At 37.9% G+C, this 19,336-nt stretch overlaps 2 protein-coding genes across 2 annotated transcripts in view; one reads left to right on the plus strand and one right to left on the minus strand.

The window, feature by feature from the left end:
- The window catches only part of OPHN1 (oligophrenin 1), a 435,527-nt gene that overhangs the window by 189,242 nt on the left and 226,949 nt on the right, over positions 1 to 19,336 (minus strand). The window lies entirely within an intron of this gene.
- LOC105979760 (WW domain-containing adapter protein with coiled-coil-like) lies at positions 1,996 to 4,312 on the plus strand. Its single transcript, XM_045297825.1, is given in 2 exon segments — positions 1,996 to 3,443; positions 3,844 to 4,312. Coding segments are annotated over 2 exon segments (1,917 nt in total).

A 19,336-nucleotide genomic window follows, 5' to 3' on the forward strand; every position in this document is an offset into this window, starting at 1 on the left:
TTATCAAGGATTCATGAGGGAGGGGGGAGTGGGGAGGGAGGGGGAAAATGAGGAGCTGATGCCAGGGGCTTAGGTGGAGAACAAGTGTTTTGAGAATGATGAGGGCAATGAATGTACAAATGTGCTTTACACAATTGATGTACGTATGGATTGTAATAAGAGTTGTATGAGCCCCTAATAAAACAATAAAAACATTACAATAAATAAATAAAATAAATGCAATATTATCATGAAAAAAAATAAAGAAAATTTAGTCATTCCAGGGTAAGATATGACAAAATAATAATTTATAAATTATCAAGGGTTCATGAGGGAGGGGGAGCAGGGAGGGAGGAGGAAAAATGAGGAGCTGATGCCAGGGGCTTAAGTGGAGAGCAAATGTTTTGAGAATGATGAAGGCAACGAATGTACAAATGTGCTTTATACAATTGATGCGTGTATGTATTGTGGTAAGAGTTGTATAAGCCCTCAATAAAATTATGTTTTTAAAGGAGTAAAACTAAAAAAGAAAACTCAGGGCTGGGTAAACATTTATTAGACAAACAGAATAAATATCAGACAAAACAGAATTAATGCTAAAAAGCATTAAATGAAACAAAGAATACTTTTAGTGATAAAATAATGCTAAAAATTAAGGTATAATAGTCATGAATACCTGTGCATCCATAACACAGTAACCAACTATAGAAGATAATGAGAAAGTTGGTGCCAACACTAATAACTGGAGGATGTAACATACAGCTTTCATTACAAAACATATTTAAGTGGACAAAAATAAGTAAAGATATAGAAGTTTTAAACAATACAATCCATAAAATTGATTTTATAGATCTGTGTGTAATTTTATACCTTGATAACAGATACTAAACTTTTTTCTAGTTCACATTGAACATTCACTAAACTGATCACATATAAAACTAATCTCAAAGAAACTATCATTAAGTCAAGATATCACATTCTCTAATCACAATATAATAGATATAAAAATAATGCTTAACAAGATCAAATATTCAAAAACGTTGTATTAAATACTGTGATGCCTCTGAGCTCAAATTTTCCACTTCTCAAACAGAAAAGTTAGTAAAAAAAAAAATCTGCTCGGTGTCTGTAATTTTGCTGGATAGTCAACTGAAAATCTGACTTGAAAAAACCTGTATGGGCTAAGAGTGAATCACTTGTCATGTCTCGCTCAAGGTACAAAGGGATGCTCTTTCAGCCAAACTTCGCTCTTGCTCAATTTTCAGTGTTTACGTTAGTGTGTTAAAAAATTCATCCCTTTTTTTGTACTTTAGTTGCATAAAATATCATAAGCATGGCTCCAAAGAAAGTTAGTGATACCAGTAGCAAAGCTAAGAGGAAAACGATAGGAACCACAGTAGAGTTAAAGAAATCACTGAGAAATTGGGATCAAGTCGCCACTTGACTGATTTAGTAGCCGAATATAACATGTATAAGTAGACGTTATCAACAGTTTTGGGGGGGGGGGTGTTTGAGGCTAATGTAACTAAAGGTATGAAATCATTAACCAAGAAAAACAAAAAAACCTGACAATCGAAGAGGTTGAAAAGTTAGTTAATTTGGATAAATCAGAAGGAACTTGGGCAGCATCAGCGGTGGTGGAGGCAGCAGGAGGAGGAAGAGAAGAAGGACCAAGCAGCGGTGGCGGCGAGGGGAGGAGGGAAGGAGGCGGCTGAGTGGGAGGACAAGACAGAGGAGCAGGCGTAAGCTCTCCGCGGGGCTAGCCGGTCTTCTGGCCGCCCCCACCACCACCACCACCACCCCTGTTCGCCATGCCACCATGTAGTTTGCCCATTTGCCCCAGTGGGCGGAGGGGATAATGGCCCAGGAGCAACCGCGCCAGTAACAGGAAAGCGCTGAGACTTGCCTAGGGCGTGAGGGGCCCTGGTGTCGCTGCCTCCGCCCACCTCTCTTGGCCGCTCCCCCCCCCCAACACCCCCCTCCCTGGTCAGACACACGCACACAGGCAGGGCATTGATGGTAATATATGTGAGGAAACAGCAGAGACTCCGTGATGGCTGTTGAGACCACAGGGGAGACTCATAGCCTTACCAGGCACTTAAATATTCATCGAAGAGTCACCCCAGTAGTGGTGATCACAGACATGAAAAGATGTGAGACGCCGCAGATCCTTCACCACCAAATAAAATGTTGAGAAGATCTGATAGTCCTGAAAACAAATATAGTGACAGCACAGGTCACAGTAAGGCCAAAAATGTGCATGCTCACAGAGCTAGAGAGAGGGATGGTGGGACCAGTTATTCTACACAAGAAAATTCACACAACCAAAGTGCTCTTCATAGTTCAAATTCAAGCAATAACCCAAGCAAAACTTCAGATGCACCTTATGATTCTGCAGGTGACTGGTCTGAATACCTTAGCTCTTCTGGGAAAAAATACTACTACAATTGTCAAACAGAAGTTTCACAGTGGGAAAAACCAAAAAAGTGGCTTGAAAGAGAACAGAGACAAAAAGAAGCAAACAAGATGGCAGTCAATAGCTTCCCAAAAGATAGGGATTACAGAAGAGAGGTGAGACAAGCAACAGTAACCAATGGGTTTGCCAATGGAATGGAAGACAAGAATTCCAGTGATGCCAGTAGTTTGCTCCCACAGAATATTTTGTCTCAAACAAGCAGACACAATGACAGAGACTACAGACTGCCAAGAGCAGAGACTCACAGTAGTTCTACACTAGTACAGCACCCCATCAAACCAATGGTTCATCCAACTGCTACCCCAAGCACTGTCCCCTCTAGACCATTTACACTACAGTCTGATCACCAGCCAAAGAAATCATTTGATGCTAATGGAGCATCTACTTTATCAAAACTGCCTACATCCACATCTTCTGTCCCTGCACAGAAAACAAAAAGAAAAGAGTCTACGTCAGGAGACAAATCTGTATCCCATTCAAGCACAACACCTTCTATGTCTTCTGCCTCTGGACTGAATGCCACATCTGCACCTCCAACAATTGCTTAGGCAGTCCCCATCTCACCTGTTCCACAGTCATCAATACCTCCGTTACTGCAGGACCCAAATCTTCTTAGACAGTTACTTCCTGCTTTGCAAGCTACACTGCAACTTAACAATTCTAATGTGGATACATCCAAAATTAATGAAGGTCTTACAACAGCTGTGACACAAGCCTCACTACAGTGTATAATTCATAAGTTTCTTACTGCTGGACCATCTGCTTTCAACATCACTTCTCTGATCTCTCAAGCTGCTCAACTCTCTACACAAGCCCAGCCATCTAATCAGTCTCTAATGTCTTTAACATCCAATGCATCATCCCCAAGATCTTACATGTCTCCAAGAATAAGAACACCTCAGACTAACACAGTTCCTGTCAAACCTTTGGTTAGTACTCCTCCTGTTTCATCACAGCCAAAGGTTAGTACTACAGTAGTTAAACAAGGACCAGTGAGATATTTATTGTGCCAGCCTGGCCGATAAACACAAGTGGGATTAACTGAAGGGCAGAGAGATAAATGGCTTTGTGAGCCTCGTCTTTCTTGTCTCTCGCTCTTTGATCATCGGACCAGTGTGTGGCTGCCTTGCTTGTTCTGTGCCTCAATTTAAAGGTTCCACTACCTGTGGGACACCTAGCCTGTGGACTCTGTCGCTATAAATTGAGGTCCCTTTAAGACATCTATGGAGCTGGAGACTGGCGGTTGGTGACCTGGCTGGCAGTTGGTGACCTGCCTTGTGATTGGCTGCATATACAGTTCATTTCTTGTTATATATCTAATTAGCTTTATAAATAAATATATTATCAGCAATTTGGTTTTATCTCTCTAGAGAACCCTGTCTAACACAACCAGTTTCACAATCAGCCACTCAGCAGCCTGTACCTATTGAGAAACAGGAAGGTCATGAGCCTGTTTCTCCTCGAAATCTTCAGTGCTCAAGTAGCCAGAGAAGTCCGTCGCCTGGCCCAAATCATACATCTAGTAGTAATGCATCAAACGCAACAGTTGTACCTTCGAATTCATGTGCCCGGCCGATGTGTTCATTAACACCCACGCTAGCAGCACACTTCAATGAAAATTGCATAAAGCATGTTCAAGGATGGCCTGCAGATCATGCAGAGAAGCAGGCATCAAGGTTGCGCTAAGAAGCCCATAACATGGGTAGTGTCCACATGTCAGAAATATGTACTGAATTTAAAAACATAAGATCTTTAGCTCGAGTATGTGAAATTCAAGCAACTTTGCGAGGGCAAAGGACACTATTTTTGAAACAACAAATTAAGGAACTCGAAAAGCTTCATAGTGTGAAGATGTGAATAACTGCACATAGTTTGAGTACAGGAACTGTCTATCTGTTGTCCCATCTTAACATGTGGGAGCAACATTTAAAGTGGACTTTGGACCGTTAAGCTGGGCAAAAGTAATGACAAGGGGATGGGTCTGTGAGAGTCATTCAGGGGAAAGATACAAGATGGATTTGTAAAACCCTTGAACTGTAGATTTCTTGTAGATGTATTCTTCACCTTGTAAATATGTTTTATAGAGTGAAGCCATGGGAAGCCATGTGTAACAGAGCTTAGACATCCACAACTAATCAATGCTGAGGTGGCTAAATACCTAGCCTTTTACATGTCAACCTGTCTGCAAAATTAGCTTTTTTGAAAAAAAGAATGTAAATCGGGGGATTAATTTATCATTCAGCAATCTTGCGTTTTCAGAAATTCAGCGCAAGCACCAGGCAATCTGTGTCTAAGGAGGTGATTTTGAACCATATGGGCAGTGTACAAAATATCATGAAAAAACTGTTTCCACACTTAACCCTGATCAAGAGCAGTGCTTCTCCATTTGTTTTGCAGAGAAATATTTTTCATTTCCTGTGTGTTCCAGTTCCCTCTGAAACCCTCGATCTGATTTTATCCATTTTTTTAAAGGCTCCTCTTCTTCTCCTTTCTGAAGGCACTGTTGCTATGGCACTTTTCTATAACCTTTTCATTCCTGTGTACAGTAGCTTAAAATTGCAGTGATTGAGCATAACCCACTTGTTTGTATAAATTATTGAAATCCATTTGCACCCTGTAAGAATGGACTTAAAAAGTACTGCTGGGCCTGTGGGCTGAAAGTACACTGATTTCTCAAATACAAAGGAAATAGCCCAGTGAACATGGTTGTGGGAGGGGACAAAGGAAACAAAGCTAGTCAGATGTGAATTGTATCTGTTGTAATAAACATGTTAAAACAAACAAAATTTGTTAATTTTCATTTCCTTCAGTCAATGCATATTAGAATTTGAACTACCTGGGGATTCTTTATCAGAACTATTCTTGTTGACTATTTATACTTGATTCAAATAATTATTTAAGGGAAGTTTTGTTTAAGGCATTTTAACAGAAAATTGTGTATATTTAATGAAATACAAAATTCAACAATAATGATTGAGTCACTTCCCAAGTGGTTGTCATTTGTTGAACCCTGGTTTACCTGTTTTACTATCATGACATTTCATTTGGAAGGATGTTTGTGTTGTAGCTAACTGTTTGAATCTGGTGCTGACTTCTGTTCTTAGGCATCACAAAACGCTGAATTTGTGAAACTGGAGCTTCCTGCTGTTAGCTGGAAATGGTGGGAAAGCTCGGCTTTGTATATTGTTTCCTAAAGTATATTAAAATAAAAAAAGAAACTATTGCTACTAAACAAACAAACAAAAAAGAAGCAACTCAAAGGTGATAGCATATCCAGTACAATGATATGTGAGAAGACTAAAAGCCTCCATAGTGATTTAATAAAAAATGTTGTGGGAGCGAATGCTGAGCAACCTAAACTGTTCAAAGCCAGCCATAGCTAGTTTAAAAAATTAAAAAGAGACCAGGCAGACACACTGTAATGAAGCATGGGAAGGGGCAAGTGCAAATAAAGATGAAATCGATAAATTTGTGGCTGAATTCGCTGAATATGTGTAGGTTGATGTTTCCCAGCAAGTGTTTAACTTTAGTAAAACAGGACATTTTTGGGGTAAAAAAATGCTCAATTACACCTTCATTACAAAAAAGTAAAAGACATTACAAGGCCACAAGCAAATGAAAGATAGGCTCATTCTGTTGTGTGGGAATCTTAGTGGGGATTTTAAAGTGAAGCTGATGTTACTGTATTATATCAAAAACTGATAGATTTTTTAATTATAAAACATAAGAAAATTTATTAATTTTATTTGCTGTATTGTGATTTGATATTGAATGCATTGTATTTATTGAGTTTAGATGATTTAGAGGGTCTTTCCAAAACCTAGAGATGCTAACTTTGGAAAAAGACATGGAAAAATGAATTTATAACTATAATTTTTGGGCCTCAGAAACAATTATTTGGTTTTCAATTATCTGGGAAACATATGTTCAGTTCTCAAACTTTTCAGTGTTCAGACATGAATCCGAATGAATTGAAATAAAAAATGGAGGTATTGCTGTATCTCTTGAGAAAAGAAAAAAATAGGGGGAAAAAACCAAAACCATCCTGCTAGAGCTAATAATGAGTACAAGAAAGAAGAAAATGTTCTAAAATTGATTGTGGTGGCAATTGAAAATGCTTTTTAATATGTTTATACTATTGAATCGAATGATATGTGAACTATATGTCAATGAGTTGTTAAAAAGAAAACCAAGCCCCCTCCCTAAAATGATAGCAAAAACACTATAAAGTAAAAAATCTATCATAGATATTTAAAGAGGTGATGAGGAGTATATTAAATAATTTGAATACTTTAAGCAATAAAACAAAACAAAAAGAATTATATTCCCAGTTCTTAACTATACAAACTTATTGTGATTCATTTTTCATTGTTTTCTATGGGGTTTCCCAGATGTGAAGCACGGGGGGAGTGGATGTATAACAATAACTGATACAAAATGTTATAGGGAATGTAGGGGTGAGGGATGGGTGATAGGGAGGGAAAGAGGATTTCGGAAATAAATAAGGAAGATGGAAAGGGAGAGGGAACACTAGAATTGATCATGGTTACACAACTCATTTTAAAGGTGGTTCAACCACGGCAGGAAGGAATGCTGGAAGGTAGACGCCAGGGTGATTGTATAATTCTACCTTGATATGATTGAATGATTGAGCAATTCAATTATATGGTATGTAAATTATGTGCCAATAAAACAGTTGGGGATAAGAAAAGAATAAGAAAGAAATTGGTTCACAACAGAACCAACATAAATTAAAAAGATTAAAACACAATAATAAAAAATATTATACTCCAACAAATTCATAAAGCTACATGAGATGGAAATTTTTTCTGGAAACACACTATCTACTCAAATTAACACAGGCTGAGGGAGAAAACTCTAACAAAAGTAGAAGTATATCATTTCATTTTAAAGTTCCAACAAAAAATATCCAGGGCCAGATGGCTTCACTGGGGATTCTACCAAGTATTCATAGAAGAGTTGACACCAATTACATACAAACTATTACAGGATATAGAACAAGAGAACAAACTCCAAAATTCATTGTATGAAGGGAACATAACCCTGAAGCAACAACCAGGCAAGGAATCTACAAAGATAGAAAACTACAGCTCAACATCTCTTATGAATAGAGATGAAAAATTGTCAACAAAATCATGACCAATAGAATCCAATAATACACACACACACACAAATACACTATGGTCAAGTGAGATTCATAACAGGTACAAAGGAATCGTTCAACATTAAAGAGATGATGTATGAATCCACCACATAAACAAAAGATTGATGAACCATTAGGGATAGCAAGTAGAACAAGGATTTTGAGGTGGGGATGGGCCATGAAGGGAAGGGGTCAGGTAAAAGGGAGACAATGTCAAGGAACCCAGGAAGAAATAGTGTGTTTGGAAACTGATTATAGAAGTGATGGTGCAATTCTACTTGACATGAATGAATGATGCAATGACATGCCATTTGAGTTAATGCCCATGTAATAATAAATTTAAAGAAGAAGAACAACAAAAACACACCATAGATCCAGGAATGGGGATTAGATTTACACTAAATCCAAGCTCCAAATTAAGAACAATTAGTTCTTACAGCATGGCCCTGCTCAATACTCACCCTCAGGAATAGAACGCAGAGGATACAGGTGCTATAGCAAACTGTGGTGAAGAAATTAGATGGTGCTCAGTTATCAGATAAAATAGCATCTGGAGACTTAAAGATTAGTCACCAAACTAGCAGCCATCTAAGTGAGATGTCAACTAAGTCCACATGAAAAAAGCACACTATCATCAGTCACCAAAGTATTATAAATCATATAATCTGAAGTCGAAGGATGGCTTAGTATCAGAGCCTATGGTGTGACAATATGGTTTGCAGAAGGCTATGGATGACAGTAGGAGCCCAAGATCCATTTGCAGAACAGGTCCGGAAACTCCCTCTATTCACAATTGCGGGATAGGAGGAGAGTGGTTACTAAACAGAGTGCATTAGGAAGTTGACTAGAGAAGCTCAAAGGCATACATTTGACTTTAACAGTTAAAACTTTTGTCAGCGGATCCCCCTATGATGCATGCTAGACCATATCTGGTTTCTAAAATTTTCTGCATTTTTGGCTTGTATTGTTTTGTTTGTTTGTACATATTATGGCGTATCTCAGTGATGTTAAGTCATTGAAGCTGTGTTATATGGGTTTTTTTGTTTGTTTTTCAGTATATGAAACACAGGATTGATAATCCTATAGAGATAGAAAGTAGTTAAGAGTTTAGGGGGGAGGGGGATACAATGGTGGTGGCAGGATGAAGGAGAGTCAATGTCAAAGAGTCCATGTAGAAAAAGAATGTTTGGAAACTGATTGTGGTAGCAAATGTACAATTCCACTGGATGAGATTGAATTCCCAATTAATAATAAACTTTTTTAAAATGAAAAAAATCACATAATCATATCATTTAGGGCTATTCTCTTTTTCACTAACCTTCTATTTTACCAATGGAGCACTGGTGGCATAGTGGTTAAGCTCTGGACTGTGATACACATAGTCAGCAGTTCCAAACCATCAGCAGTTCTGCAGGAGAAAGGCTGGGCTTTCTACTCCCATAAACAGTTACCATCTGGGAAACCCACAGGGGGTCACTATGAGTCAGCACTGACTCGATGGCAGGGAGTTTGGAGTTTTGGTTTTCTACTTTACCAAGCATGATGCCCTTCTCCAGTGACCAGTCTCTTTGAAAACATGACCAAAATATGTGAGGTAAAGTTTCACTATCCTTGCCTCTAAGGAGCATTCTGGATGTACTCATACATCTTCCAAGACAAGTTGGTTTGTCCTTTTGGCAATCAATGATGCTTTCAATATTTTTCATCAGCACCATAATTCAAAGGAACAGAGTCTTCTTAGGTTTTCTTTATTTAAAGTCAGATGCACCTTAGTCTTCTTAGTAACCTCCTTGCTTTTCAGCACTATAAAGAGGTCTCATGCAATAGATTTACCCAATGAAATGCATTGATCTTTCAACTGCTCCAAGCAAGATTTATCATGATGTTACCTATTGGTCCAACTCTGAGTGTTTTGTTCTTCTTTACATTGAGTTGTAATCCATTCTGAAGGCTGCAATCCTTGATCTTCATCAGCAATTGCTTCAAGTCCTCCTCACTTTCAAGCAAGCAAGATTGTATCATCAGCATACCGCAGGTTGTTAATAAGGTTTCCTCCAATCCTGATGCTGCATTCCTCCTCAAATAATCCAGCTTCTCTTCTTATTTGCTCGGCATACCGTTTGAGTAAATATGGTGAAAGGATACAACCCTATCACACACTTTTCCTGATTTCAAAACATGCAGTATTTTTTTGTTCTGTTTGCACATCTGCCTCTTAATCCATATACAAATTTCATGTGTGCACAATGAAGTGTTCTGGAATTTCCATTCTTCTCAAGATTATCTGTAGTTTGGTATGATCCACACAGTTGAATGCCTTGGTATAGTCAATATAGCACAAGTAAACATCCTTTTGGTATTCTCTGCTTTCAGCCACGATCTGTTTGACATCAGCCACGATATCCTTTGATCTATATATTCTTCTGACTCTGGCTTACCCTGTGGCAGTTCCCTGTCAATGTAGTGCTATAACCGTTGTAGAATTATCTTCAGCAAAATTTTGCTTGAATATGATATCAATGAGATTGTTCCATAATTTGTGCATTCTGTTAGGTCACCTTTCTTTGGAATGGCCATAAATATCGATCTCTTCCAGTCAGTTGTCCAAGTAGCTATATTTCAAATTTTTCAGCATAGAGGAGTAAATGCTTTCAGTGCTTCATCAACTTGTTGAAACATTTCAGTTGATATTCCATAATTTCCTGGAGCTTTGTTTTTGGCTAATGCTCTTAGTGCCGCTTGAATTTCTTCCTTCAGTACCTTCAGAAGCTTCTTTCAGAAGCTATGTCACCGGTAAATGAGATGGCATTACTTAAAACAACTGGGAATAGAAATGGCACACAACTCAGAAACTCCTCTGAGGGGTATATACTCTAGACAAGTAAGCATCATTAAAAAATAGATGTATGTTCACCACAGCACTGTTTACAATAGGAAGATTGAAACAACTAAATACCCACTTGTAGAAGAAAGGATAAAGAAACGTTGGTACATACACACAATGAATGCTTTGCTGAAAAATGATAAAAAACAAGTAGTACCTCATGGCATGGATTGACTGGGAGAAGATTATGATGAGTGAAATTAGTCAATCACAAAAGGATAAACATTGTATGAGTCCACTGTTATAAAGAAAACAACAACAAGAAGATACTTTCATACCAAAGGGAATAGACTTTGGAGGTTACTAAGGGGCTAAGGGTAAGGGAGAGAAGATGAAGCAGTAGGCTAGAGGGTTAACTTGGGTAAAGGTGAAGATGGTAAGCCACAAGAAGGAGAAGATAAATCAAAACATGTGTGTGTGTGGGGGGGGGTAAGCTATTGGGAGCTTGATAAGTAGTCTAAATTATTGAATAAAAATGTATTATCTGAAATATAAACCCCCAACTAATTCATAATTTTAAAAAACTTTTAAAAGTTTTACATTACAATGGGATAGAGACAAGATTTTTCCCAGATATCTATAAATTGGAAAGGGTACGGTGATTTCATTGGAAAATCGTATCATTTTTGTGGAAGTTTATGCAATAAAAGTTTGAAGAAAAACATACATTCTATGCTTGATTGAGGAAAAGAATATAAAACTGGAGCATGTTTATAAATATGTGAATAATTTAGATCTGGCAGCCAATCTCAATAGAACTTGTCAAAGAAGTTATTGTGTGGATTTCCCTATGTTCTGCCATTGTTTGATTGGATTTCTGAGATGTTGACCAAGCAGAAAAACAAAACAAACAAAAAACCCACTGACAATTAGTTGATGCAGAATCACATCAACTCTTTGGATAGAGCCGAATGGCTCCAAGGTTGTTGTTGTTGTTGGGTGCAATCTAATTAGTTCTAATTCATATGAACAACAAAATGAAACATGGTCCAGTCCTGTGCCATCCACACAATTGTTCTTATGTTTGAGTCCACTGTTGCAGTCACTGTGTCAATCCATACTGTCAAAAGCCTTCCTCTTTTCCACTGCCCCTCTACCAAGCACGATATCCTTTTCCAGAGACTGGTCTCTCTTGACAACATGTTCGAAATATATGAGATGAAATCCTAATATTGTCTTTAAGGACTCCAAGATTGTGACCTTTATGAAAGCAGATTGATAAATCTTTCGCCTTCAGAGTGATTAGTGGATTCTTACCACTACTTCACCACGGCTTCTTGATGTTGACAAAAGTAACTAGGAATTATTTGTAACAGTAGTGAGAATATTTGATACATAATATATACGTATAGCTTTTGCTAGGTTGGGTTATAATCAACCCTTGAAATGTAGCTATGTTTCATTTTCTTTTTATGAAAATCTATAATCAAACACATGCACTAAAGTATACATAGTCAAAATAAATTATATATACACATATACATATATAACAAGATGAGAATTAGATCTTGGTAAGTATTCTCCTGCAAGGATGTTTTTCTAATGTGAAATTTAAATTACTTGGTTTTTATAACTTGGTAGATGAACATCATCTGTGGCATCTTAACACTTTATCAATCCCTCTGGAACAAATCATCTTTGTAGTCCTTTATCTTGGATTCAATCTGAAAAACCACCTCTTTCACTTTAAGAGAAAATGGAGCTCTCGATGAAGATTCTGGGATCCTGAAGAGTATTTACAAATAAAAAAAGAAAATATGCTAATTGTCTCTGGAATCATACCCTATTTCTGGCACATAATCTGACTGCAAAGATAAACTATCCAAAGCCTACCCTCAATTAAAACTGTTTAGATAACTGGTTTCATATGTAACAATTTCCTAAATATAAAGTCAACAACCTGCATTAATTCTTTGTATTTAAAAGGTATTTGGTTGGAAAAAATAAATTGTAGCATTATTGAAAATGAAATATAATGATGTAAGCTAAGGCAGGTTTTTTTCCACTGTGAAACATTTTAATAGGAAAATTAACAACAATAAATCATTTTCTGTTCAGAATAAAGCCTAGTATTTTAAAATCTAAATATAGCATCTGGGGTCTTAAAGGCTTGAAGGTAATCAAGTGGCCATCAAGCTCAGAAGCAACAAAGCCCACATGGAAGAAGCACACCAGCCTATGCGATCATGAGGTGTCAAAGGGATCAGGTATAAGGCATCATCAGAACAAAAAATCTTACCATAGTGAATGATGGGGGGAGTGCAGAGTGGAGATCCAAAGCCCATTAGTAGGCCGCTGGAGATCCCCTTGCAGAGGGGTCTCGGGGAGGAGATGAGCCAGTCAGGGTGCGATGTAACAACAATGAAAAATACAACTTTCCTCTAGTTCCTAAATATTTCCTCCCTGCTCCCACTACCATGACTCGAATTCGACCTTGCAAGTCTGGCTAGAACAGAGGATGTACACTGGTACAGATAGGAACTGAAAATACAGGGAATCCAGGGCGGATGAGCTCTACAGGACCAGTGGTGTGAGTGGCAAAACAGGGAGGGTAAAGGGAGAATGGGTAGTAAAGAGGGAACCGATTACAAGGAACTATAAGTGACCTCCTCCCTGGGGGACAGACAACCGAAAAGTGGGTGAAGGGAGAAGGCGGACAGGGCAAGATATGATAAAATACCAATTTATAAACTATCAAGGGCTCATGAGGGAGGGGGGAGTGGGGAGGGAGGGGACAAATGAGGACCTAATGTCGGGGATTTAAGTGGAGAGAAAATGTTTAGAGAATGATGTACAAATGCACTTTACACAATTGATGTGTATATGGATTGTGATAACAGTTGTATGAGCCCCTAATAAAATGTTTAAAAAAAAAAAAAAAGCAAAGGCATTTGCTCAACCACAGTGATAATGTTAAACTTTTCTTTCATCCTGAAAGTAGATGGGGTGGGGTGCGTATTAAGAAATCATCCCTCCCTCTAGTAGAAGACTAATGATCTATATAAGGCAAACCTCCATCTTTCATCTTGGAGTGACTCCCTTGCTTACTTACTTCTATAAAACCCCAAGTATTCTTTCTTTTCTTTGAGATATTCCACATGAACGACCATTCTCCATACTGCAATAGTCTGAACAAAATCATCCCTGCAGAATTTATTGTTGCAGCTACTTTGTCATCTCATCTCCTTGAGAGTCTTTTTCTTTTTTGATGACCTTCAATTTTACCAAGCATGATGTCCTTCTTCAAGGAAAGGTCCCTCCTTATAACATATCCAAAGTGTGAGACAATATCTCACCATCCTCCCTTCCAAGGAACTTTCTGGCTGTACTTCATCAAAAACAGATTTTTTTCATTCTTCTGGAAGTCAATATTCTTTCCTAACACCATAGTTCAAATACATCAATCCTTCTATTTTCTTTAGTTTATATGTAATACACAAATGCCTTGACATCTCATTATGTGCATGTAATAATTTGCTATTTTCAGATGCTATTATCAAATTGGATTATAAAATGATTATATTTGAAGAGCTGTATTACCATTGGCTTAAAGAGTAAATAATTACTTGTAAATTCAATGTTTCCAAAATTACTAAATTAACAGAACTTTCAAGATAGCCTACTTGCTAAAATAAAGGTATTCTTACAGAAACCAAGTCAGTTGCTTTAAATGTTCAAGTTTAGATCATTTAGGTAAATCTTTGGTTAATAAGACTAGTTTTATAATTTTTATTTATCAAAAATAGTAATGAATTATTATTGCTAGGTATAAAAGATATCAGATTTTTATTCTACTTGACTGTTTTTTTTAAGTTTATACACATTTACTGATTTAATAAACTAACATATCTTGTATTAAACATTTATGATAATGATTTTTCATTTGTGTTTAACCAAACTGAATCATTATTCTGACAAATTATTTCAAAAGTAATTGTGCCAACTTGAATATAATTTTAATTAATTAGACTAAGTTTATATAATTTTGCTTCCTATTTTTATATAGTGGGAAAACACATAGATCTATAAATAAGTGTACATTTTGTCACTTAGAAAGCATTACTTCAAGGGATATGCTTTTTTACATAGTTCAAAGTATCTAAAAAATTTATTTAAAAATGCTTTGACTACAACCCTGGCTAATCTTTTTTCTGAATTGTCAATGAAGTTAGTTTCACAATCTCTTAAATTGGTCTCGATTTCCTTAGGAATAAATCAGAATAAATAATAAAAATGCTTGGTTAAGAGAGACAAATATTAAAATACTACTCTAAATTCATATATCACTTTACTACTTCCAAAGATGGACAATCACCTTTAGATATAGGCAGGATTCATTTAATTATTTCAATAAGATATTTTCTCCATAAACACTGAATAATGCCAAGAAAAGTTTGCTCTTGGATTTAATATTAATGTACTTCTTTTAAAAAGGCTAAAAGTATTGGTTTTTTAATTAGCTTTAGTGTCAGAAATTACATTGGATATTTCTTTATTTTCAAAATCTACCCTTTACAGAAAAGACAAAAAAAGTTCTGAAGTCCATCTTCCAAGTCTTTTGGGATTATTGTTGACCAAGCAACATTTTTAGTTAAGCAAAGTATTTCTTTGCTTTGCTCATATTATTTGAGGAAGAGATAGTGGGTGTTAACTCAAGGCTGGCCTCTTGCCTTGGGAACCGGATATATCATGACTGCGAATTGCAGAACTCAGAGCCTTCCTCTCTGGTGTCTCCAGAGCAGATTAGCCGTAGGGGTCCCAAGATTGCTCTTAAATGAGGAGATAGAGCTTCTACTTCTACCTTGACTTTTAACTGTTCTGTTGCATGTTTTACAAGTAACCAACAATATACTTTTGTAGTCTTTGTACTTTTCCATAATTTTTGCTTCTTTAAAACTGAGTGTTTAACTTTTTGCTTCTCGGTTCAGAAGTTTCTGTATTTTGGGGTGTCAATTTGGGCTTAGGTTTGAGGCACACTCGGAAGTTGTCCAACACCAGCAACTAGAAACAGTATGGGCAATTTTTTTAAAGTGTTCTTAGCATCATGTGATGAACTGTAGACCCAGAGCTAGCTTGTAGTTTCCGTGCTACAACCGTGAGATAGTGCTTCTGCCTAATCATTATCTAGGAGAAAAAGACAAACCAGTAGCCAAGCGGTATGCTTTTGTTAAAGAAAAAACAAGGGAGCAGTCTGTCCTAAAGGACGATTTTGGTTGTTATAAAATGAGAGAAAGGATGAAACTGGATATAGAAATTTGTAAGTTTGTTACATGCCTATTGTCAGGTTGGCTTTGAATTTTTACAAAAGAACTCTAGTATATAACAACTAGTATATTGATGGTGCCCGGCTAGCAAAAAATATAGCGTCTGGGGTCTTAAAGGCTTGAAGGTAAACAAGCGGCCATCAAGCTCAGAAGCAACAAAGGCCACATGGAAGAAGCACACCAGCCTATGCAATCATGAGGTGTCGAAGGGATCAGGTATAAGGTATCATCAGAACAAAAAATCTTACCATAGTGAATGATGGGGGGAGTGCGGAGTGGAGACCCAAAGCCCATTAGTAGGCCACTGGAGATCCCCTTGCAGAGGGGTCTCTGGGAGGAGATGAGCCAGTCAGGGTGCGATGATGTAACAATAATGAAAAATACAACTTTCCTCTAGTTCCTAAATGTTTCCTCCCCATTCCCACTACCATGACTCGAATTCTATCTTGAAAGTCTGGCTAGACCAGAGGATGTACAATGGTACAGAGAGGAACAGAAAATACAGGGAATCCAGGGCGGATGAGCCCTACAGGACCAGTGGTGTGAGTGGTGAAACAGGGAGGGTAGAGGGAGAATGGGTAGGAAAGAGGGAACCGATTACAAAGAACTATATGTGACTTCCTCCCTGGGGGATGGACAACAGAAAAGTGGGTGAAGGGAGATTTCGGACAGGGCAAGATATGACAAAATAACAATTTATAAACTATCAAGGGCTCATGAGGGAGGGGGGAGCGGGGAGGGGGGGGGGGGATGAGGACCTAATGCCGGGGGTTTAAGTGGAGAGAAAATGTTTTGAGAATGATGAGGGCAATGAATGTACAAATGCGCTTTACACAATTGATGTGTGTATGGATTGTGATAAGAGTTGCATGAGCCCCTAATAAAATGATTTTAAAAAACCATGAAAAAATTCAGATTGAAAAAAGATCAGGGTGTTAAGTAAGGAGAACTTCCATATCCCAGAGATTGCAGGAATGAAGAAAGTGGATGAAGGAACACGCCCAAAATTGAGGAACCCATCTCTTCCCATTGCTGACTTCCCATCTTCAGACCCAGCTGGCCTGGGTCTGCTGGGTCACTCCTTGTTGCAGTGAGGTACTGAGCAACCTCGTGACCGAGCAAGGGAATCCCTGGGCAATTCCACCGAAGCAAACTCCAGTATTTCCACACTGTGGAGGATCTCAGGTGACCCTGCACTCCAGGGCTAAGTGAAAAATTGACCAAAACAGAGCCCTTTTACTCCCTCTTTTTTCTTAAACATCAAGCTTTTTTTCCCCTTTCTCAAACTGCCATTTTTTCACTTATTGAAAACATTTCTTTCTTTTTCTTCTCTCCTTTCCCCTTCTCCTCCATCTTCATTCTTCCTTCTCCTCCTATTTGATGGTATGCATTATTTCTTTCTAGAACCTTTTAACAGAGTCATGTATCCCCACATGACCCAGCAGTTTTCAAATGCTGCAGTGACAGCAGTCAAACTTTCTTCACAATAAAAAAACAAAATAAGAAAAACAGGCACACAAAAAATGAACAACATACATCTCCAAAGGAATTTTTATAAAGAAAAGGTCCAGGAGCTATCAGGAAAAGAATTCAGTAGATTTTCAAGAGATAAAACAAGAATTCAAGAGAACAACAGAAAAATAGAAACCTAACATCAAATAGAAATAGAAATACAGAAGATAAATAATAGGATAACAAAATTACACAACACAAAAAAGCAGAGCACTAAAATTAAAGAAATGGAAAGCCAAATTAGTGAGCTTGAAGAGAAACCTCTAGGGTCCAATCTTTGAGAAGGACAAGCAAAGAAGTCTGAAGAAAGCCTACACATTATGGGAAGCACTAATGGGAGGAATAACACGCCTCTATGGAATCCCAGAAAGGGAAGTCACTAAAATAAAATTTTTTAAATCTAGAGAGATAATATAAGAAACCTTAGACTAAAACTTCTCTAGCAGAGTGAAAGAGGAGAAAATAACTATTTAAGAAGGTGAGAGAATCCAAAAAAGGTAGAACTTAGGCAGTTCCATTTCAAGATGGCCAACTGTTCACCTGGGGAGTGAATCCTGCATCAGGAGGAAAACATAAAGAAAAAGTAGGGTATGAGTAATCTTGGAGAATAACCAAAAGATAAATAATCCAAGCCCCACACCCCTACCCCCAACCCCACCATCCAGAGACACTTAGACATCCACCAGACACCTAGCCTTTCTACCCGCCTGCCTAATGCATTGAACTCACAGCAGGCTTCTGTAGACTCCTAGCTTCTAAGTTAATGTGAACTTCAAACACCCTGGTCCCTAGATAGCTGGGGCAGCCTCCTCATTCCCAAAGCTGATGTGTGAGTCATACACTCTGGGCTCAGACAACCCATGTAACCACGTTTCATCCCAGCATACAGTTCCTTCCAGGTCTCCAGCTGACCTGAGAATACAGGAACATTGAATCCTGAATCTTTGAGGTATACAACATACGCCAAAGGTACGGTGACCAGACGTCCCGCTTTTGGCGGGACAGTCCCAAATTTTGGAAAGAATGCACGAAAAGCTAGGGAACAGTCTATTTGGTCCATATAGACCAAATTTTTAATCAAGAACCCCTACCCCTGGTCAATGGTGTCCCGCTTTAAATCTGGTCACCTTATCCAAAGGTCATACCAGAAGGATGTGATGTGGAAAACCCTCTGGGTGAACTGGACTCTACCTCAAACACACTTGTAACCCAAGGAGTTAAGGCCAAAACTACATGGTGTGTGAAGAATCAAAAAACAGCTATATCAAGAGTTTTGAACTCTCAGTTGGTAGACTAATGCCCTAATTACTTTAAGATATCTAGTATTCTGGCAGATCTGGGTCTGGCATTTACAGTGAATATTATTGTAAGTTTTGCCTAACAATTATCTCCGATTGTGTGTGTGTGTAAATAACTCCCAGTCATGTAAGGGCTGAATCTTAGCCTACACTTGTTTATCTCCCTTTCTCAATTGTGCTTTAACTGCAGTATCATGGGCTAAATCAATGACACTATAAAAACAAGGGCATTATGCTCCAGGGAGATGATCAATAAGATTCTCTATCATAAAATGACAAAGATGTCCCAAAGGTGAACCAGAGGTAGATAGAAAACATAGATTTAGGAATGGATTTTAGGCTCACCCTTAATCCTAACTCCAATCTAAGAAAAATTAGTTCTTATGACAGTCTTGCTTCATATCACTATCATGAAGGAAACAGGGAACATATAGGTTCTACAACCAAGTGTGGTGAAGAAATTAGATGATGCCTGGTTATTAGAATAGCGTTTGGGGTCTTAAAAGCTTGTTTTCAAAGTGAGATATCAAGTAAGCCCACATGGAAAAACATAAACATCTGTGAGCCAAAGATTATATATACCATATATACTCGAGTATAAGCCAACACAAATATCAGCTGAGGCACCTAATTTTACCACAAAAACTGCATTTTAAATGTGCTGAAACATGGCCAGCCCCACTATGAGACATGATGCCCCTCACGGACCCATGGCCCTGCGGGGGACAACACCAGAGACACAGTGTGGGAATTGCACCC

The sequence above is a fragment of the Echinops telfairi genome, unplaced genomic scaffold (genome assembly GCF_000313985.2).
Source record: "Echinops telfairi isolate 266 unplaced genomic scaffold, ASM31398v2 ScPeMD7_7423;HRSCAF=8461, whole genome shotgun sequence".
Classification (NCBI taxonomy): Eukaryota; Metazoa; Chordata; class Mammalia; order Afrosoricida; family Tenrecidae; genus Echinops; species Echinops telfairi.